Source organism: Pygocentrus nattereri, chromosome 26, assembly GCF_015220715.1.
Source record: "Pygocentrus nattereri isolate fPygNat1 chromosome 26, fPygNat1.pri, whole genome shotgun sequence".
Lineage (NCBI taxonomy): Eukaryota > Metazoa > Chordata > Actinopteri > Characiformes > Serrasalmidae > Pygocentrus > Pygocentrus nattereri.
Window position 1 is genome coordinate 9,691,949 of NC_051236.1, and position 22,298 is coordinate 9,714,246.

General features: G+C 37.5%; 1 protein-coding gene across 2 annotated transcripts in view; it reads right to left on the reverse strand.

Annotated features, from left to right (window-relative positions):
* Positions 1-20,268: 20,268 nt before the first annotated feature.
* eya2 (EYA transcriptional coactivator and phosphatase 2) overlaps positions 20,269-22,298 on the reverse strand; it is a 31,134-nt gene continuing 29,104 nt past the window's right edge. For both annotated transcript variants that reach the window (XM_017705260.2, XM_017705259.2), the window contains exon 16: positions 20,269-21,752. In XM_017705260.2, coding sequence (XP_017560749.1) covers positions 21,672-21,752 — 81 coding nt within the window. In that variant the 3' untranslated portion in view covers positions 20,269-21,671. The remainder of the gene's footprint in view (positions 21,753-22,298) is intronic.

Consider the following 22,298-nt stretch of genomic DNA (forward strand, 5'->3'; position numbering starts at 1 on the left):
TGCTCCCTCTATAGTGCATTATGTGATATTATGTAATATTGCACGTTATGTCCAGTATGAATGATGCACAGATGGCTGAATCCAATGTTGTTTGTGAGACACACTGTGTTCTGTTTAGATATAGTAGCTGTTTTTAAGACCCACGCATTGCACTATGCAGTGAGAAGTGAGCCGTTTCAGATTCAGCCTAAAACAACTTGTGGCAGTGTTGTGGACCTTTGTGTTCTTTTTGGTCAGCAGTGGTTTACAACCCTCCCAAGGATGCCATTTTTGCCCAGTGTCTTTTTTATTGTGGAATCATGAACGCAGACCTTAACTGAGGCAAGTGAGGCCTGTAGTTCTATAGATGCTTGACTGGGTTCTTTTTTGACCTCCTGGATGAGTCATTTATGCACTCTTGGTGAAATTTTGGTAGGCCGGCCACTGCTGGGAAAATTCACCACCGTTCCACGTTTTCTCCATTTGTGGATACTGGCTCTCACTGCGGTTTGCTGGCATTCCACGGCCTCAGCAATGTTTTTGTAACCCTTCAATGACTTTGTATCACATCTGTATTTGGATCTCCTTAAAGCATAACATCATGTCCTGCTTTTTGAGATCCTTTAGCCAACTTCATGTATACAGACAGTTATATTTAAATGATGTTTAGATTCAGCAGGTCTGACAGCAAACATACCTCGGTATGGCTAGTACCATTGTACCCAATAGTCAATTAAATTTGGTTAGCTGCTTAATTTAGTAGCTAAGGGGGGAATTAAAGGGGCTAAACAGCATTTTTCCTTCAATAAATGAAATCATCATTTAAAACAGTGTTTTGTGTTTACTTGGATTATCTTTGTCTAAAAGATGCCTGCCTTCCGCCTGATAACCGCTGGGATAGGCTCCAGCACCTCCCGTGACCCCGAGGGAGAAGCAGCTTAGAAAATGGATAGATGGATGGATGAATAAGTGCGAATAGAAGTTGCTTTACCCAATAACTCAGTGTTAACATAATGAAATGGGTGACAGAATGTAAAGTGATTCTGCTTTGCAGAGTTCATGTTGGTGTCTGCCAAACTACATTCTCAAAAAAAGGTACTAAACTGTCTCTGGGATGATGCCCCTCTAGGCACTAGGGTAGTACCCTCAAAGTTATGTCTCAGTATTTTTAGCTAGGGAAAATAATCGTTCTGTATTCTATTGAAATTTTAATATTTTATTTGGAGAGGTCCATTGTAGATGATTAATAAACTCTTAACAGATTATCAGTAACACATCAACAGCATATCAGTAACAGCTGTAGCACAGCATCTGAATACACTGAAGTAAATATCTTGTTCTTGTTCTGATGTTCTGTTGATACATTAAGTAGATGTACTGTTAATATGGTACTTCTATTATGCAAAACCTAACCTGGCTCTAAACCTAACCCTAACCTTAACCTCAACCCAAAACCTAATCCTAACCCTCACCCTGGCTCTAATCCTAACCCTAACCTTAACCTCAACCCAAAACCTAATCCTAAATTGAATACATGGCAACATTTACAGTATTTAGTGACTTACAAGAAGTGACATGTAACAGGAGTAATGTGATCATATATTAGAGAGGTGCATTAGTCACTGGAATGAGTGTAAATCATTATTTTATAATGTGGCTTACAGCATGGTGATTCATTGTTGGAGCTATAATAACAGTACAGTTTTGTTGAGAACTAACGTATAATCATTTCGATTTTAGATGTCCAGTATATTTCTATGTGAAGATAAACATTGGAGTTTAAGTACTTTTTTTATCAAGAAAAATCCTAGAACAGCTTTAGGAGTTGCACAGAAAAAAACATCACTTTGCCAAAAACCAAGCTGTTTGGACGATAGACAAAACCAAAAGCCACCCAAGTACTTCGTTGGCTATATTTGGTCATTTGGCAGCCTTAGCACATGGAACATTCCGGTTGTTATGGACAAGGCCCTTTCATGTGTTATGCTTTGGTTTAGCCGTTTTATAACCAAGATTTGAGGATTTTAAATTGTGCAACACAAAATCTTTCTTCAAAACAAAGAGAAAAAAGAAAACAAAGTCAAAAACATGACAGTGGAGACAGGCACTTGCACAATCAATGCAAAACATGATGCAATTCAATCTTTTGCACATGCATTTTAAACAGTCTTCAGTGGATTCATGTTGGCTGTTTTTTTGCAAAACAACAGACTGCTTAGCAATATTATACTCATACTTACGATATGAAAGAAGAGATTTTTTTCAATATTTTTCTGTTACGTGAGACAACCCTTGTCCACACCATAAGATCACTGTTGTAACTTACCCTCTCAGATGGTTGAGGAATTGGAAGAAGACCTGTGGCTAAACTCTCATCCTACTTACTTGTATTGTTTGCTTGTAAAGTCATAAATAGGTCAACAAGGGCCGTTACAAGAGGTGACTCTACAATCGCATTAAGGAAAAGTGCCTTTGGTCAACTTGCATTTTCTTTCAAATGCTTATAATTACCACCCCTCTGACTGAAGAAGTCTGACAACCACTGATCTATTTACAAAACAGCTGGATACTCACATCTGCTGACTTAATATTTAAACATTACATTTGTACATTTGGAAACTTGTTGCTTACTTTGTTCTGTGCGTTGCGTTTGCTTGTCTTTTACCAGTTTAGTTTAATGTGTTGTGTAATCGAGCACTAGTGACTGTATTTATTTATTTGTGTGAGAAGCATTATTTACTTAAGACATATTACCATCAACCTGCCCAGTGACTGTGTAGGGAAAAAAATCTGTCCAAAAAAACTATAAAACATCCAGCATCAGGAGTGCAAGACAAAACTGTTAATTAACGGTAAGTGTGTTTTCTCAATGACGGTAAAAATCTGTACACTTAGTCATTTCAACTGCTATTTTCTGTAATTCAGCCTTTAACTAGTTCAACAAGTTATTGTGACTCTCAGTATTTAACCAAATAAATGCAAATGTCTATTAATCATAGATTAATCAATAGATTTGGATCTTTAACATGCATTTAACCTTTTTCAAAACACATGTATTGAGGATGATATTTTACAGTATTTAGACAGTCTTTTTATTCTTTTACATTGGTGTCAATTTACATGAATTATTCATTATTTTATGAAATAATTATATTGGTCTATGTTACATAAGCGACCAAATAAATTAAATAAATATTAAAAGAATAAATATGGAGGCAGGTTTAAGAGAGCCTTACCCTGGGACAGAGCAAAAGTGAATGAGTGCATGCACCAGATCACTGAACCACAGTTGACAGCTTGCTGCCCCTGATTGACACAAGGTCAGTGAGTTCAGTAACAAGCTGACACACATGTATGTGCGCTCTGACACACACACCCACACACACTCCACATACATCAGACAAGGGTTTCCTGATGAAAGATGTTTACCAGCATTATCTGTGACCATTGATTAATTGGCCTGCAGGAACGCAATCTTTTAACAACTTGTTGTAATCATGACAGAGAATTAACATTTTCGCTGTCCTTAGGAAACATATCCGCTTTGCACTTTGTAGGAGAAAGAAAAACATCATTGAAAGTTCTTTAATTAAGGTGTTAATGTGGCTTGAAACATGGCTTTGCTTTTCAAAATAATTGATGGTCCATTTCAAATGAAATGTTCAGCGTAAAGAGCAAATGGACCGCCAGCGAAGAACAAAGAAAGGGAGTCATTTTTGCAACTCGGTTAGAAAAAGTGCTTTTCATAGAGTGGTGATGGTACACCAAAACGATCATTTATAGACCAGACATACATACTGTAAGAAGTCATGTGTCTATCTGAGTTTACTTGTCTAAGAGTCACATTACAAACGGCATCAAGGTGTCAACATACATTTGCCTATGACATGGACAAAATAATGAACTTGCATCCTCCAACGTAAAGACACACACACATATATCACCACTGTCCGAAGGAAAACAAGTATCTCGAAAATGGCAGCTTTACAGGAGAAGGCAGAAATGTTCTTTACTTTCAATGCAAGTTAATGTGAAGAGATTTTATTTTGAGCAATTTTAGATCATTTCTATTGGTGTGTTCATCGTAACATTTTCACACAATCTAAAAGGCAGATTCTCTCACATTATGTTAAAAAATGAAAACTTTTTTTGACAGGGAAGATATGTGAGCATGAGCAACAATTTTAAAAATTTTAAAAGAAATGTGTTCTTCTTTGGGTTGTATTTCTTGCACAACATGAAAAACAGCTCAGTTCAGGAAACCTCTGTGAACCTACTGACCTCCTTTATAAGCAGTGGCAGAAGGGGTTGGGGGGGGGGGGGGTGACGTCCCCCTGCATAAGAGACCTACTGTCAGAGTCTACCTTTTCTCTATTTAACTTATCACACACAAGCACCAGCTACTCACTACATGGTCTAAATATCTAACCACTATCTGCTAGAGCATGAACGAATGAATTATAGGCTTCCGCTTGCTCATGGTTGTGAAAGTGATATCAATAGTTTAAAGCCATTCTGAGTTGTCACAACTGTTGTCACAGTTGTTTTTAGCTTCAGCCTAGATTACTGGCCTACATTATTGCATCTTAGGTCAGTGTGTCCTATAAAGGGTTGTCAAATGAATAAAATATCAAATCACATTACGTGGTGTAGTTAATCAGGACTGTGGTCAATAGTGTAGTTCATTATTCACCTTATTTACTGGGTTGCCTAAAAAACTCATTTACACATCTTTCTACCTACCTACATGTTTGGAATCTACTCCTTTTGTTTAGAACTGGAGCTACAAGGCTAACATTGCTAACAAACAACAGAACTCACTAGTAATCCCAATGGTAAAACTAATTATTTCTGCTAAAATACATCACCAACACTTGTTTCAACCCACTCAAACTGTTTCCAGTTGACTTGTTGATGTGGTTTAGGACACTGTATGACTTACAGTGCACTATTAAATACAACAAAACTTTACCATGTAGCTGAATGCTGTGGACATTTGCAACAGTAACCACCAAATAAAAGGAGGAATCTGATCTAAGATCTGTCGTGTTTTGTGAATAAAATCCCAGGTTTTGTCTGCAGTGGCTGCCCATAGTGATGAAGTTTTGTTTGCTTTCATTATTCACAGTAAGTCATATTGTGCTCTGAATCACACCTACAAGTCAATACGACCTTAATAAAAGCCTGGATGCTGGTTAAAAGAAGTTTTAGGGATGTATTTACAGAAACTATTTGGGTAACTACTGAGTCTTAGTGTTTGATAGCAACAGTAGCAACAACTCCAGTTCCAAATTAAAGAAGCAATATTTTGGACTTAATTTGGATTTAAATAAATGAAAATGTAATTATGTTTTTTTCCATCGCCTGAAAAGCTATAAATAGAAAGATGTTTTGTTCTGACAGTGATGACAACATTTGGATTTAATTTTTCAATGAACTGCTCCTTCAAATATGACCCTAAAAACCCTGTTCCAACCAATAAATGTATATATCATGTATCATGTATACAGTCAGTGGGTCCAACCCCTCTGTGATTGCAGCCTCTCGTTCTCATCCAGCTCATGAATTCTTGCAGTGGATGCTTTCACTTTACTGTTCCTTTTGTTAGTTTGCTTCTCACCCTTTTTAGAAGGTCTGCTGACCAAAACCAAAATTGCACATTTTATTTTTTTTCCTTAAAAAGAACTGGACAGAGACACTTTAATGAACATATCATAATGATTCATTATGCTTGTAATATACAGAAAAATGATGTTTATGACTGAAATCTGGACGTCTGTGGAAGAAATTCTCAAACCAAAACTTTTCACCTGTCCTTGTTGTGTTTGAGAAACCAAGAAAGTTATTTAATTCTAAAGATCCAAACACTGCTGGATCTGGTTCTGATGTGGTAAACAGTAATTACTACTGATAATTTTAATTACTATTGTTGACATATAAAAAAAAATAAACACAACAAAAAAGGTATTCCCCCATAAGCCCCATTAAATGACCTAAGTGGTTGTTACTGGTAAAGTGTGACAGTGGAAAATGGCTCACAATAAAATGATTTTCTTCAGTGTAGGGTTACTTCAATATATTGCTGTTGTTGGAAGAAAACATGATGACTTGCAAAATGGTAACTTTACAGAAGAAGAAAAAAAAAGTATTTTATTAAGTCACTGGAACTCTTTTCCAAGCAATTTTGGGCTGTTTCCTTCAGTCCATTCTTCATTAAATTTACACACAATCTAAAGGGCAACAGGCATTTTCAAATTATGTCAAACACTAAAAAACTGCTAAAATGCAGATATGAGGTTTTCTTCCGACAACAGCCCCATGACCCCATGCAAAGCTACTTCTTTTGACCCCAGGCATGAGGTATGCCATGTGATTTCACTTAATATTAATTTTCACAGTTTTTTTCTTTTAAATATTGATTATTATTGCCCTTTTTTGGCTTGGAAACAGAGAAATGATATCACAAACGCAGAACTACACTAATTTAACACTTTAGTTTCAAATAATGAATTCATTGTAGGTTTTTGTCACTGAAATATGTATAAATGAAAAGAAGGATCAAGTTTAAGAGTCCTACTTTACCACTAAACAAATGTTCATCCTATCTTTTTTTTTTTTTTTTTTTACCAAATTGTCTCCCCAATTTAGTTGTTTCCAATTCTACCCGCTGATTAGGACTCCCCCAGTCACTCGATACTATCAACTCCCCTTTTCACACGATACTATCAACTCCCCTTTTCACACGATACTATCAACTCCCCCTTTCACACGATACTATCAACTCTCCCAGTCACACAATACTATCAACTCCCCAAGTCACTCGATACTATCAACTCCCCCAATCACACAATACTATCAACTCCCCTTTTCACACGATACTATCAACTCCCCTTTTCACACGATACTATCAACTCCCCCTTTCATACGATACTATCAACTCTCCCAGTCACACAATACTATCAACTCCCCAAGTCACTCGATACTATCAACTCCCCTTTTCACACGATACTATCAACTCCCCCTTTCATACGATACTATCGACTCCCCCATTCACACGATACTATCGACTCCCCCATTCACACGATACTATCGACTCCCCCAATCACGCGATACTATCGACTCCCCCAATCACGCGATACTATCGACTCCCCCAATCACACGATACTATCGACTCCCCCAATCACACGATACTATCAACTCCCCCAATCACACAATACTATCAACTCCCCCAATCACAAGATACTATCAACTCCCCCATTCACACGATACTATCAACTCCCCCATTCACACGATACTATCAACTCCCCCAATCACACGATACTATCAACTTCTGATTGCGCTCGAAGGAAAGCGCCAACTTCCAGATCTGTTACATCAGCTAACAGACACCTGCACTGACTAGCATCGCATTGAATGATGGGGGGAGAAGGAGGGGCCATCCTAACCACCCAAGGACAGCGAGGCCGGTTGTGCTCTCTTGGACTCCTGGCTGGGAATCTCCTGATGATAGGGCCAATGCTTAGTCAGTTGCACCACTCAGGAATGACCATCCTATCATTTTAAAAGCCATTTAAATGCTGTTTTGAATGAAAGGGCTACGATCACAAATTCTACTAGCTGGGCTTCAGCATGCATTACTACAGATAATATGAAGGATCAGACTAGCACAATGCTTTTAAAAATGAATGGTATTGAAAAGAAATATTATTGTAGTGTAACATGGTCCTGGTTGGTCCATTTGTCATGAAATGGTAACACAGTATAAATGGTATCTGGTATTTTCAAATGGAGTAAAGTAGTCATATGTTAAATTTATGAAAGTATTCCTGTTAATTGTAAGCACTTGGAGGAAGGAAAAGGGGATGAACCCATAAACCTTTTCCACATAGTTTGGTAAGTGGTTTAAATGAGACAAATCAATAGATCAACGGGTGCAATCAATAACCTGCCAAATCAGCTCCTCTTCTTCTTCTCTTGACTTTGCGCCCTCGCTCAGAGACACATCTCAAGTTTCAACATAGGAAATGCTTTCTCGTCAGCCCAGAAATTTGAAATCATTATGTTCGCCACCAAGCGACCCATTCTGCATATAAATAAATGTGTCAAAAATTCAGAAGGTTGGTAACCTGTAGTTACTGTCCTTTCATATTCGTATCTCAAATAACAGCTCCAACAAGACCTCAGCTGTCTGATTGCAGAGCTCACCGGCCCCCATGACCCCATGCGGGCTACTACTTGTGGCAAATTTGTTGATGCTCTTGACCCTAGATATGGCACAAGGCTCACAATGCAGAAGCCATATTTACAACACCCTATTTACTTGTGGAAACAAGCAGACGTACCCCCTTACCCATTCTTATCTTATCGTGTTATTGTTAAGTAAACATGCAACCTGTGGTCAACAGGCTAGCGGCCCCAAACAGTATGTTCTGATCGAGGCAAGCCTCACTGTGCTAATTCATTTCAAAGGGAAAAGATAACATGTGCAGTTAGTTTTTATAATAAAACTGTCTGGAAAAGTTTGATCCCAGTCAAATTACATACTGTCACTGTCCAAAGAAAAACCCATCCTTCACGACTGCCGATTTTATGGGAAAAGGCAAAAATGTCCTTTACTTTTAGTGTAAGTGTAGTGTAAGCAAAGAGATTTGGTTTCAATTTTAGAGGATTTCCATTGGTCCATTCATCATGAACATTTTCACATAATTTAAAGGGGAGCTGGCTTTCTTCAATAAATGAAAAATAACAAAAAAATGGAGATACTTCTTTATTTATTTACTTATTTACTTATATATTATTATTATTATTATTATTATTATTATTATTATTATTATTATTATTATTATTATTATCCTGAACAGTAATAATATTTTAATTTTACTCTTTTGATTTTCCTCTACTGAGAGCAAACTTAAATATGACATTTTTCTTAAGATTTTATTGCGCAATGTCTATTTATTTACTAAATTTAACCTCCTGGAAAAATAAAATAATGAATATAATATAATATAACTTTGGCACATGCCACACTTTATGCTTTATTTTTCCCCCCAATATTTTTAATTCAGCAAATAATCAGAATTGTGTATCAAATTGTGCAGAAGTGTGTTCACTGTAAGGGTGTCCTTTTGCATGTGACTATAAAATATAGGCAAAAATTCAGAATTGTGTCATCACTGTCAGAACAAAACATCTTTATATTTATAGCTTTTCAGGTGATGGAAAAAAACATAATTACATTTTCATTTTCATCAGTGCTATATAATTTTATTTCAATTAATGTTGGGACATTTCTTTTGGCCCACACATCATGAAATTTTCATACTATGTAAAGAAAATCTGACATTGATTATTATTGTTGTTTTATTTTTATTTTTGTTTTTGTTATCAAGGGTATCAAGTTATGGTGCTATATGTTTAGACTAATTCATTCAAAATATGTTTGGTTATCTGGGCTTTGAGTGAGAGATGAAGCTTCAATTCACAAAGGATCAGTTTGTCAGTTCTCTTTGTTGTTCTTCACCAACATTAAGGCTCAAAGGCATCAAATTTTTTCCTGCCCTGCTTTTATTATCAAGATTTCACACCAGAAAAGAACATCAGAACAGTCTGGACAGTTCAGATCTTTGGCTGTAAAAACACATCATTACATTGTTGTTTAAATAAGAAGTTAAATGAAATATGTACATTTATTACTACTTATTGTCCACCACTTCTACATCTTCACCATTAGTGGTATGGTCAGCTTTTTTGCATTGTTATATCGTTCATATTCATTTTCAGCTGAAGACCGATGTTCTTTAACTTTTGTCATAGGGAACTTCAAGTATTCCTGACTTTTCGCTATGAGTTATTGATGTGTCTACTATTGATCTTGAATGATTGATCATCCTCTTCCTTTTTTGCTTTTCTTATTATAGATTCAAATGTACAGATTGAACAAGTGTGGTAATAATGGACAGTCCTTTCTAAGTATCTAAAGTAGCACCGGTCTATTTGTCCATTTTCTGCCATGACTGTGATTGCTGACCAGTATGGAGAGCAATTAGGTGCTCTGGTATGCAAAAGGTAAGAGCTGCAAAACATTTGGTCAGATCAAGTTACCTATGTGTTACCCTGAGTACCGAAGGTTAAGGGAGGATGTGATTGGCGCAAAAACACTAAACACAAGCATAAATGTATAAACAGTCACAACCCCATTTGCAAAAAGTTTAATTGATGATATAACAAAATGATATATTACATGTTGAAACCTTTTTTATTATTGTTTGAGATATTATTGTTTTTTGAAAAATATATGCCTACTTTGAATTTGATGCCGCCCTGCAATGTACTGGTGACCTGTCCAGGGTGTATCCCGCCTTCGGCCCGATGACCGCTGGGATAGGCTCCAGCATCCCCCCGTGACCCTGAGGGAGAAGCGGCTTAGAAAATGGATGGATGGATGGATGAATTTGATGCCAGCAACGTTTCAAAAAGTTGGGGCAGAGACAACAAAAGACTGGGAAAGTTGTGCGATGCTAAAAAAAAAAAAAAAAAAAAGCCTAGTGGAACATATCACAACTAATGAGGTTGATTAGCAACAGGTCAGTAATATTTTTGGGTGTAAAAAGAGCATGTCAAAGAGGCTGGGTCTTTCAGGAGTAAAGATAGGGAGGAAGTTCACCACTCTGTGAATGACCGCAACTGATTCGGGGGAGATGTCTTGCAACATTACCTTAAATTAACTGAAGAGAAAACAGAGGTTCTCTGATCATATTCCCATGGATTTGCATGTAGCTCTTGATCTCCTCACACCAGAAGTTAAGCTTTGAAGACACAGAGAGGATCATATATACATTTCGATTATCTTGTTTGGACTATTGTAATGCCTTATTTACATGCCTCAGTTGAGGAGTTACATCTCAGCTCGAATTTGTCCAAATGCAGCTGCTCATCCTCTTACAAAGACTAGACATAAGGGTCACTTTAGAATTGATTTTAATTTTCTCGTGTTTACATACCAGGCTTTACATAGTGGAGCTCCTACATATATTTGTGAATTGTTCGCTTCCTATACAAGTGCCAGGTCTTTTTCCCGGGATGGCATAATTCATAATTAATCAGATCCTTCCAGACTGGTGAGTAGGAAATGACAGATGACACTGCGAAACAAAAACAAATCCCACATCAGATGGTAAAATTGTGGGCTGAGTATTGATGTCAAGAAAATAAAAAACAAGGCATGTATAATTATTGCATAATCTGTATTGAATCTGAATTGCAGTGTTGACCACTACTAGATTTAACTAGCTCATATCCAGGTGTTGAAAACACTACCAACCCATTGGGCTTCCCCAAGAGGGATTGTGCAATCGACACCGTCACAACCACACATCGCAGAGCGGTTACATTTCAGCACCTGTCAGATGAAGAATATATTACCATTACATGTTGTCCACCAGGGTCATTAAAATTTTAGAAAAGCCATGCCACACAGTCCAGCGTGCTTACAAGTGCTTGGGCAGGACTCCCACTCTAGTCCTCAAAGCTATTCAGAAGTGGCTCTGTGTTATTATTATGAAATGTTCATAAACTTTTATGGGGTGCGTCATATGACTGCTCTGAAAATCCTGTTGTTATCTAATGTTAGATATGTCTGCCTTTGTATGTAATGAAATGACAGTGTACTTCACTATGTATTGTTAAAGATTGACTCAAAGACATGTTTATTTGACGAAAACCACACTTTCCTTCTAAGGTGCAAAACTGCTACCTAAACTGATTGGTCAAGAGTGAGCATCGGAAGGTGTTTAAAAATAAGAAGACTGTCATTAGTATATGGTATATATTTGTTCATTTGAGCCCATACTCAGGATTACAGTCCCCTATGGAATGGGCGCATGATTTATGACTGCATGCACTGAGCTTAGCACCAGTGTGATTACACCTCCCCACATAATACACCAACATGGCCCCACATGAGAGAAGTGGGCCCCTCTTTCTCTCTTTCTTTCCCCACCTGCTCCTCTTTCTTTAGGATGACTTTATTAAGAGATAGTGGCGCCTAACTTAGGGCTCGAACGATGCGTGCTGAGAGCCACGAAGGTTGTTTACCACTTTATAGTAGACAGCTGCGTGCCTGCTTACAAACCAGTTGTCCCATTGAGAACAACTGTTGCACAGTTACCCATTAGTGTACAAAAGCCTGAGATCTGTGTTGACAACTACCACTGATGTTTATTAGGCTTCTCGTAATGTAGAACGCAGCTTAGGAACATTCCAGGGAAATGCATTGAAATGTGGCAGAGGGAAAACCATAACAAACCTTTCACCCAATAGTAGTAAAAAGTATATGTTGCTGGAGCACAGAGGAAAAAAACAGCACCCCAGGCTCCAGTTTCCCTGTGGGCTTTTATTGAGCGGAAGAATTTGAGGTTGCACAATGTGCTCGTAAATACACACGTTGAACGCGCGCACAACATGAGACCTACGTTGGCAGAGAAAACACAGAGAGCTGGGCAAAACAAGTGTCTCTACAAACAGGTACAAACAGGTAACGAGATCTCTGTGATCTGCAGAGCTGGTCTCAAAGTACCAATCGGCAAACAAATGCCTGGCAATGTTTCTTCTGCTGGACTGCATCCATCAACATTGGTTTGCAAGGAGAAGCATTTGTAGACTCTGTGGGCTGAAGTAACTCCGTGCTGTCATTGCTCTATAAAAGCCAACATTTCAGCCAATGGATTTGGTACCAGTGGCTCTGCCAAGGTTGTGTTTGGCTAGGAGATGAAGGGAAAGGTCAGCGTGGTTGAACATTAGGACATGATAGTGTGCTACAGCCACCGGTGCAGTCGGACAGCGGAGCAATGCAGGGAGGCTAGAGTAGAGAGCCTGTTGACATCAGGTCATTTGCCTGTGAATTTATCATATATCAAAAAATAGAAACACATTTGGCAGCTCGTTGGTCACTGGAAGCATAAGTGGTGATGGTCCTGGGCCTATTTTAGTTCACTTCTCTTGATGGGTCACTCATTGCACCATTGAGAGATCCCTGAGTTCATCTTTTGTCCTGGCAGGAGATGAGAGATAGTGACTGCGTGTGTGTTTATGAGGAGGGAGGCCCAGTTCTCTGTGTGCTAGGAGGCTACGAGTGGGGACCACTGGGAGGTTTTTGGGCCAGAGCCAAAAGCAGGGTTCAGGAGGGTGGCTGTGTTATGAGCTCTGAACTCCAGCATCCCACCCTTGTACTGCCACACTGAATCATAAAAGGCTGAAAACATGCACTGTATGACCTCCACCAAGATGTAGAGTGGAGGAACACTGCCCCTTCCCCTTCTGGTTCTCTATAGGTTAAGAGCTTTGCATTTCATTTGTATCGTGACAGTAACACAAACCCTCATTCATTCTCACTGGTAGCTGTGTCTCTTGGACTCCTTATCTAAATGCTAGTAAACCATAAACCTGTTCAAAAGAACAGGAAAGCACAAGTAGGTACAAGTCTGTGGGAAGTTTTTTGTATCTGGGATGATCCAAACAAGCAATAGGCTACTGGCTAATCTATTATTTTATTTGTGGCCAATTTAATGCTGTAAACAAAGCGAGTTAAGTAAGGTCATTATCTTTATTTTTGCCTTATCGTGCTAAATAGCCAGTTAATGTAACGTGGAGCAATGTTGAGGCGGACGCGTGTATGGAAACAAGCAAGATTTATTATGGGCAAATCCAAAATCAGGGTCAAGACAGTCCAGGTTCAGGTAGCCAATACGAAAAACAGGAGGGACAGACATGACAAAGAACACAGAAATCCAAATACTTAACAAAACACTTCGAACAGAACGAACAGAACAGGCAAAACATCCAACACATCAAACATATCCAACAAATCAAACATTAAACAAAGACCAGGGCTTAACACAGGGCTTAAATACATGAGGGTAAACGAGGGACAGGTGGAAACACAGGTGGAGACAATCAGGGGTGGAGTCATGAAACAAGAGGGCAGGACTGAAAACCAAAACAAAAACACATGGACACGACTGGGATATAAACACAACAGGAGCACATGGAGGAGTGGGAGGAGCCAAGCGTGACAGTTAACACTCATTCTCTATGTTCTACTTTATTTGATTTCCTAATAAATAATTAGACACCTGATTTTTCTTTTGTGCGTCCCGGAATGTTAGTAAGGTGATCTGTTCCATTAACTCACATGGTATGAGATTGTATTTGACCATTTGGTTGTAAAGAATTTGGATTTGGAAATAATCATGTACATGTCTGATCTGTGCATCCCTAGTTGTAGCTCATCTTGAAACCTGGTTGATTGCAATAATTTTTGATTCCATAAAACTGAATGCTGTTTTTTCCAGTTCAAGAATGTTTTGCTTCTAAAAATATATTATAAAACTTGTGTATGTAGTTAAAATCAGACAGGGTGAATTTAATTATGAACCCAGTCGCTCATCTGGTGTCAAAAGGATAATCATTTAAAATTGTAAAATTGTATCGAAGTCATTTTCATACAAATTTAAATGTGCAGTAGTGTGTAAAAATCAGAGACCATCCTTCGTTTCTTTAGTGTACAGTCAAAACAGCCATTAAGTGCAAGTTATTCAATTTTCAGCATCAGAAAAAATCTGAAAACACATTAAACAGAAAGTATATCATATTATTCAGTGTTTAGTATATATTTAGCATGTCCTTACCTTTATTACAGTGTCCATGTTTTTCAGGGGACTTGCTGTCAGATTTTTAAAGAGATCTACAGCAATGATCTTCCACAACTCAAGTTCAGTTGTAGAACTTGGTTGCATTCTCTGCTTCTCACAATTCAAGACATCTCAAAAACATCCAGTGATGTTGAGGTCTGGACTCTGGGGACTTGATTTCCTCCTCTCTCCCAGAGATGAAAGCTTTAAGTGCTCTTTGCCTGATCCAGCTTTGGTGGTCTATCAGGTCTTAAACAGTTGTTAGGAGTCAGATTTTCTCTGTATCTTTTCATCTTTTCCCCATTTGGCTTTCTCCTTCCTTATGCAAAGTGGAATCTTTGGAAAAATGAATAATCTGTACTTAATGGCCATTTTAACTGTCAATTAAACAAATTAAAAGTGGTCTCTGATTTTTACACAGTACCGTATCAGCCTTTATTCAAAGTTTTGATGTATATTGATTGCAATATTGGTGTTTTGTAATGTTCTTTAATATTATCCACTTTCTTGAAGTCTGAAACTTCCCAAAATGTATTTTACTTAAATAAAAAACACTTGTTTCCACATAGTTCATTTCTTTGGGTTAGATGACAAAATATTTACGGTGTAGATCAGCAGCAATAATGTCCATTACTCCACATAGCATGCAGAGTAATCTAGAACAGACAGGAAGCTTTTACAATAGTTACTTACAACTCAACATGCAGAGGCCTGTCAAAAACTATGAACACATCCCAATGGAATACACTCACAGTGCATCAATTCCACTTGATAAAAATTCACATTGAAGAAATTCATACATATTTTTAAATATACTTTTTAAAAACCTCCCAGATCCGGAATCACAAGATGGAACACACTTGCGCGCACACACACACACACACGCGCTTGCACACATCCTGTCCTTGTTGACTCTCCAGCTATTTGTCATCCAGTATTCGGCATAACAAGTTTATGGCTACAAAGTCTAGTGCGTTCCAGAGTCCAGCTAAGTCGAGACCTTGAGGAGGCTTTTCACAGAGAGGTCACCATGGAATGCAGAAACAGCACCTATGAAAGCAGGGGAAGGGGGCACGGCCTTGTTCAGCAGCAATGACACAGCACATCAGCCACCAACTCACCATCCACATGTAATAGTGCGGAGTTCACTCACTCCACTGCCCTCACTGCACTCCACCTACATGAAGCCCACAGGTGGAGAGTTACTGAGGGTCCTGTTCCACAGGTATACACGTCCACCACATGTCCAAACCCTCAGACTGACGCCATAAATCAAACACTCAGACTGGCAAATGTGAACAGTAAATATTTGAAATAAATAGATAAACAAAATTGTGTTTGATAAAATGATCAATTTTTTACACAAACCTAAAATGCAACATTTGGAAAATGTGGTCAGTGCAAAAGTTATTACACGTTTTCAATTGCACATTTTACCCCTGTGCATTAACCCAGCAAATAAGTATTATGTAAATATAATAAATATACAATAAACACATAGAAATTGTGCACCAATTTTTTAGGCCAAAAAAACGACAAATTAGAATTTGATACCTGTGGATGTGTTCAGTTATTTTCACTTAAATAAAATCTATTAATTTGACCAGGGTGTCCAAATGTTGTAATACAGCTATATTTTCCCATTGTGTCCAAAATATTTTCAATATTTTTATTTTGTAATATTCTTCAGTAACATCCACTTTCTTGAAGTCTGAAACTTCCCCTAAGCAAATGTATTCAATTTGAATAAAAACACTTGTTTCCATATTTATATTTTTAGGTTGGATGACAAAATATTTACAGTGCAGATTAGCAGCAAATAAGTATTATATAAGAATAATACATATACAGTGAATACATATAAATTGTGCACTATTTTAGTGCAGAAAGATGCCATATTTAAATCTGCTCCTGATGGATGTGATAACCTATTTTCAAAAACAAAATGTAATTTGCAGGCTGTCCAAACTTTTTTATGCAGCTACATTTTCCTGTTGCATCCAAATTTGGAGCCTTTTTTCTGCAGGCCAGAATGGAAATCGATAGGGATAATTAGAATTTATACAATCAAATATTTTCCCCCATAACTCAGATATCAGACTAAATACAACGTTTTTAGGCTCGGCGTGATAAATAATACAGGAATCCCCAAAACAGGTGGAAATTGCATTTTTTTGCAATTTTCTAAATTTCAAAACTGAATCGAGAACTTTTTGGTATGTCAATTAATAAGCACAGATTTAATTGTCAAACCTACTTTTTCTTCAGTTACTTATCATTACTGTAAAGCATAAACTTCAGTGAGTCAGCAGAGCAGAAAAGCCCTTAAAAGATTGTAAATGGCATTATCTCTGCACAGAAAGGACTACACTGTCATCACATTTGAGGACTATACAATAAATTAGGTCAGTCACATAAATGACAGTCCAATTGCACTAATCAAATCAGCTCCAGAGAAATACATTCTTATATGATAAGTAATATGGGGCGAGCTGTGTTGTTGTTTTGTTTTCAAGCCTCTGTGATTTCCTGTTGTTAAAGAGCTGTGGATAATGCTCTGTAATTATATGTTCTGAGTGTATGGGACAACCTCACTGAACTTGAGCTTGAGTCATTGACATTTGCTTTGTAGAACAGATTTACTCAAGGGCATGAAGGGAGTATGCGCGTTAATCAAAGCCACGCTGTGGTGGGTCGTGAAGGGCGCTGAGTTCTGGTAGAAGGTCCAAGTTTTTCTTTTGGAGCCAGTGTCATGTGTCAACACAACCTGATTAAATAAGCATTATACACCTGATGACTCTGATCTTTGGTGGGTGGAACGGTGGTTCGTCTGATTTGCCATTTATCCCCACAAACATCTACCTACAAGGGAGACTTAATTGTAAAACCATGTCTAGACAGAGCTCCCAACCAATTTGTGTCACCATGGAACACAAACAGCAGATTTGAAACATTCAAAAAACTGTGTTGAACTAATGTAGATGAGATCAATGTACAGAACCCAACATGCTATATCAGTGGTTCTCAGTCCTGGTCCTGGAGTACCAATGCCCTGCTTGTGTTAGTGTTTTTCCAGCCCTAACACAACAAGGAAGGGCTTATTAATTAATTCAAAAGTTGCATCAGGTGTTTTGGGAAAGGGGGACTAAGGAACACTACACTATATATCGTCGCTGTCCAATGAAAAGCACGTATCTCAATCTTTTGAGATTTTTACTTTTCTGCATTGTTTGAGCTCAGCAGCTGTCCTTTACATTATGTAAAGATTTCATAGTGATTGCACCACTAGAAATGCTTCAAATGAAAACTTTTTAATTAACTTACATGGAAAGTAAAGAACATTTTGTCCTCTCCTGTAAAGTAATTTTGGAGATACTTGTGACATATTTGAATGATCTTTTTAATGATCCACCAGAGGGAGCCATTGATCATTTACAGAACTCTGGAAAGCTCTGATCACCACACAAAAGCATGAACTTAGCTTAGCATCCATTCATCCATCCATCCATTGTCTTCTCCGTCAGGGTCTTCACCATAATATCCTACCAGTTGTCCATAGGGTTGGAAAAAGTGTAGAGAAACTGTACTTAAGTGAACACATGGACACCATGTCAAAATCTTATTATTAAGTATATGAAAATGAAAGTACATGTTTTAACAAGTTTTTTTTTGATGGTGTGAAGTAGTAGTTTGGTGCTAGGAGGCAGAACTTGCACAAATACAAATTAGTATAGTGACAGGCCGTTTGAGTGGATATGAAGGCGACACTATTCTGGTTCTTTTAGATGAAACAAACACTCAACAGACTCTCATTAACATATCAAAAACATATGATGGTTAGGATTAGATTTTGGGTTGAGGTTAAGGTTAGGATAAGGATTAGGGCCAGGGTTAAGGTCAGGGTTAGGATTGTCTTATACAACCATATACAGTCACTACAATCTATCACTAATCATAACATAAATTAAATGTGTAAATAATCGCTTTGTCTGGCTGAAGCCAGTGTAGGGCCTTTTTGACGTTAGCCGTGTGACCATTTTCATGCAAAACAGCATGATTACAGGGATGAAGTTGTATCAGCAGTCGTATGTAAAAGTTGGAGAAGTCTGTAATTGAAAGTCAAGCAAATCAAATGTTATAGTTTTGAAATGTGAATACGAAGCATTTAAAAGTATTTTATCTCTACGACTTATAAACAGCTATTTTTTTTGCATTTGAAAAGGGAAAGGCATCAGAGTGCAGTGATTTCTGGTCAGCTCTTGTGTTCCCTCAGTTCTTTACCCCTTTGAGGGCTCCTCAAGCTTCACTCGAGCTAATAAAGTACTGGAACAGCGTTGGGGATTCCCCAAAAAGGGAAATGAGGAGGCCAAGCGGATGAGGGTTTGTTAAAACCAGTATTGAAACAGGCAGCAGCTAATCTCACTTGCTGTAAGAGGAACGTGGGCATGTTTACAACAGATGTAGCAGTGGCTAATTTATTTATTTTTTTATTTTGACTGGAGTGTCCCTTTATTTACACCTCGTCTATGATTCCTGCTACCTTAGTATCATAGAATATGTAAACTTCATCCATTCATTCAGTCATGTTTTCACCTGATTCATGACTCTTCCACTTTATTGCTGTAGGTCTTGAAATTCCTCCTACGCTCAACATTTTAGCCCATCCAGCCAGTGTTTCTCAACGACTCTCCTACAATTCTTTTTAGCAGTTATAGAGTCCATTTTTTGCTTCTTGCTTCTTCCCAGTTGAAATGAATTTGTCCCCACAATTAAATCATATTTTCTGTTTTGTCTGGTGTGTGTGTGAGTGAAGTGAGTTCATTGTGGAAACTGAATGGGATGCTGCTGTATACTTTTTAACTGATGGTGTTTAGTAGGCCTGATTTCAGACATTCATTGTTCACAGCACGGCTTCCGTTTGACTGTTTTTATCATAAATGCCAGAAAAACTTTGACACACAGCTGTACATCTTCTTTTGAACGTGAACTCTGCATTCCTTTCTCCAAAACTGGAGGGCAGATTCTAATTCAGTGTCAAAGGCCTGAATGGCTGGAATGGTGAAAGCCGTAATCCGTGCAATTAGTCATCCCTGAAATAAAAATGCATGAAAAGCTCTGAGCCTGATTATTCTGCACTTCTACATGCTAATTCTTGGGGTTATGATGAAGAGGTAGGAAATGAAAACAACAGCAGATTCAAAACTTAATTCAAAAATGCGTCATAAGGCATCTTTAGGCCAAAACTTTATTTCAATACTATTATAAAAGTCTCAGACATGAGGCAGCGTTTCTGGAGCCACACACACATTTTCTAAGACGCTTATCCTTCTGGGTCATGGGGCAGGGCTGGAGACAGTCCTAGCAGTCGCTGACTGGACAGGTCACCAGTCCATCGCAGGGAAGACAAACAGACACATAAATTTATTTGGAACCATTTCATTTAAAAACTTTCGAGATTTTCTTCATATCTTAAAAGTTAATTAGAGAAATTTGAACAATTCTTTAATGCCAGGCTGCTAGAACCATACATAATCTTAAAATATCTCAAAAAGTTGTATTTACTCGCTGTCTGGAGTACAAGATTAGATTACAAGAAATGAACATGTTTTATCTTTATTCTTCTATCATATGCACCCACAAAACATCAACAATGAAAAAGAAAGAAATATTACATGAGATGCAATTAATTTATCTTTATTTTGCTAACATAATAGCCCATAGAAACAGATCAACAATAAAACCTTATATACAAATTATAGCTAGGTGGACAGGCAGTGTAATAGGTACATGCAAGCCAAAAGACAACCATACAGTTTTCATACAAGATTGATACACATATATAAATTTCAGTAAAGCTAATACAAAGAAACAAGAAATCAAATGTACATCCAGTAACAAATAATACAGATCATTGTGGCCCAGGCACGTATCGGAGAGAAATGTAGGAGATATTTTCTAGTGCTGAAGAAATCACCTCACCGAAAAAAGACAAGAAAGAAAAATTCATAAGTTACGTAGATGATTGTCACCTCTAGCAATGGATTTAGCTTCAATACTTTGGCTATTTTCAGGGTTAGTCATAACACAAGTTCTCTTGCACTGGCTTGTAAGAACTTTGGTGTGTTATTAAAAAGTTTACAGTACTTTTTACTCAGCATGTGTTCCTTATTTAATAGAACATCTTGAAGTGGTATAGCACACATTTCCATAAACCTTAAAGCTTTTCAGGTTCAGCTGAAAGAATGGATCAAAATTTGGATCATTAATCAACTAATTCAATAACTGACAGAAACAATCCATTAAAAAACACTAACAGAGACTAAAATTGTTAGATCTATGCATTTCTCAACTGATTTTTAATCATAAAGCTAATTCCCTCAATTGTGCTTTGTTTGTCTAAAGGCTATCACTGAATTTCACAGTTTAAAAAGTCTGATACGCTACTTTTAACAGAACTTATAGAAAAAGACCATTTTTCCTCACAAACATTTGGGTAAGCCTACTCTCTGAGCTAGGTCTCGTCTATAGTAAACAATGCAGCTCTTGGTCAATTTGTAGAAGAAAAGAAGACAAGCATAAATATTTGCATACTATAAACCCCCAAATCTGATTCTAAATGTTTTCCTCATCACAAATGATGCATACAAATTTGTCTGTAATGCACTTTGTCTCTTTTGTCAACTGAAACTCTTCAGTCTTTCAAAGCACTCTGGTCTTTGATGGGCCACTTTCTTCAGTGCAATGCTCCATTGTGTAAAATTGAGGCTTGTCACAGATGAAAACAAAAAACAAACAAAAAAAACAACAACAACAAACAGAAAAAAAAACAAAAAAACACTTTTCTTGGAGTGAGTTGAAACAAGCACATTTCCAGTAAGTTTGCAGCTCCCTGCTGATTGGTCCTGCAGTTCCTGGCTTGGCCATGTGATTACTGTTGACCGCCTGCTTCTAATGAACAGCCATAGGCAACAAGGTGAAGTGATGTAGGGTAGATTCTGCCCTCTAGAGGTAGTCCAGCTCTAGTGCATGACTCAGCGCCTCCAGGTCTGCCCTACATGTTACCCTCCAGAAAGGCATGTTTTTCTGCAAGAAATTAGGGGTGTTAATGTTGATGTAATAGTACAAACATTGATGAACTCTAAATGACTTCCGTGCACTTAAATGAAAGATTCTAAAATACTCCATTTCCCACTTTGTCTACCACATGACACAACTAAACAGATTTAATAAAATTCCACATTAAGCTCTTAAAACAAACTCCCTAAATAGTTCACAGTACTGTGCAAAATAACACTGTGGACTGCTGTGCATCTTCATGGGTTTCAATTAAAAATAATTTGCAGGACACTTGGCAGCAGTAAATAAAAATGACATTTTAGACATGTCCAGAATGATAAACAGAGCAGTGGAAGATTTTAAAATGTCAGAGAAAGCTGTATAATCAAAACTAAGTTATATAAAAGTTAATATCCATAAGTCATCATATTTTTCAAACCAGATAACTAAAAATGTAAAGAGTTAAATGCTGTATATAACTCATCAATTAATGTCTTGTTCATAGAATTAAACATCTAAAATTGTGGTGCATGGTTGGTAATATTTAAACACATGCTGAATAAGTTATCATTA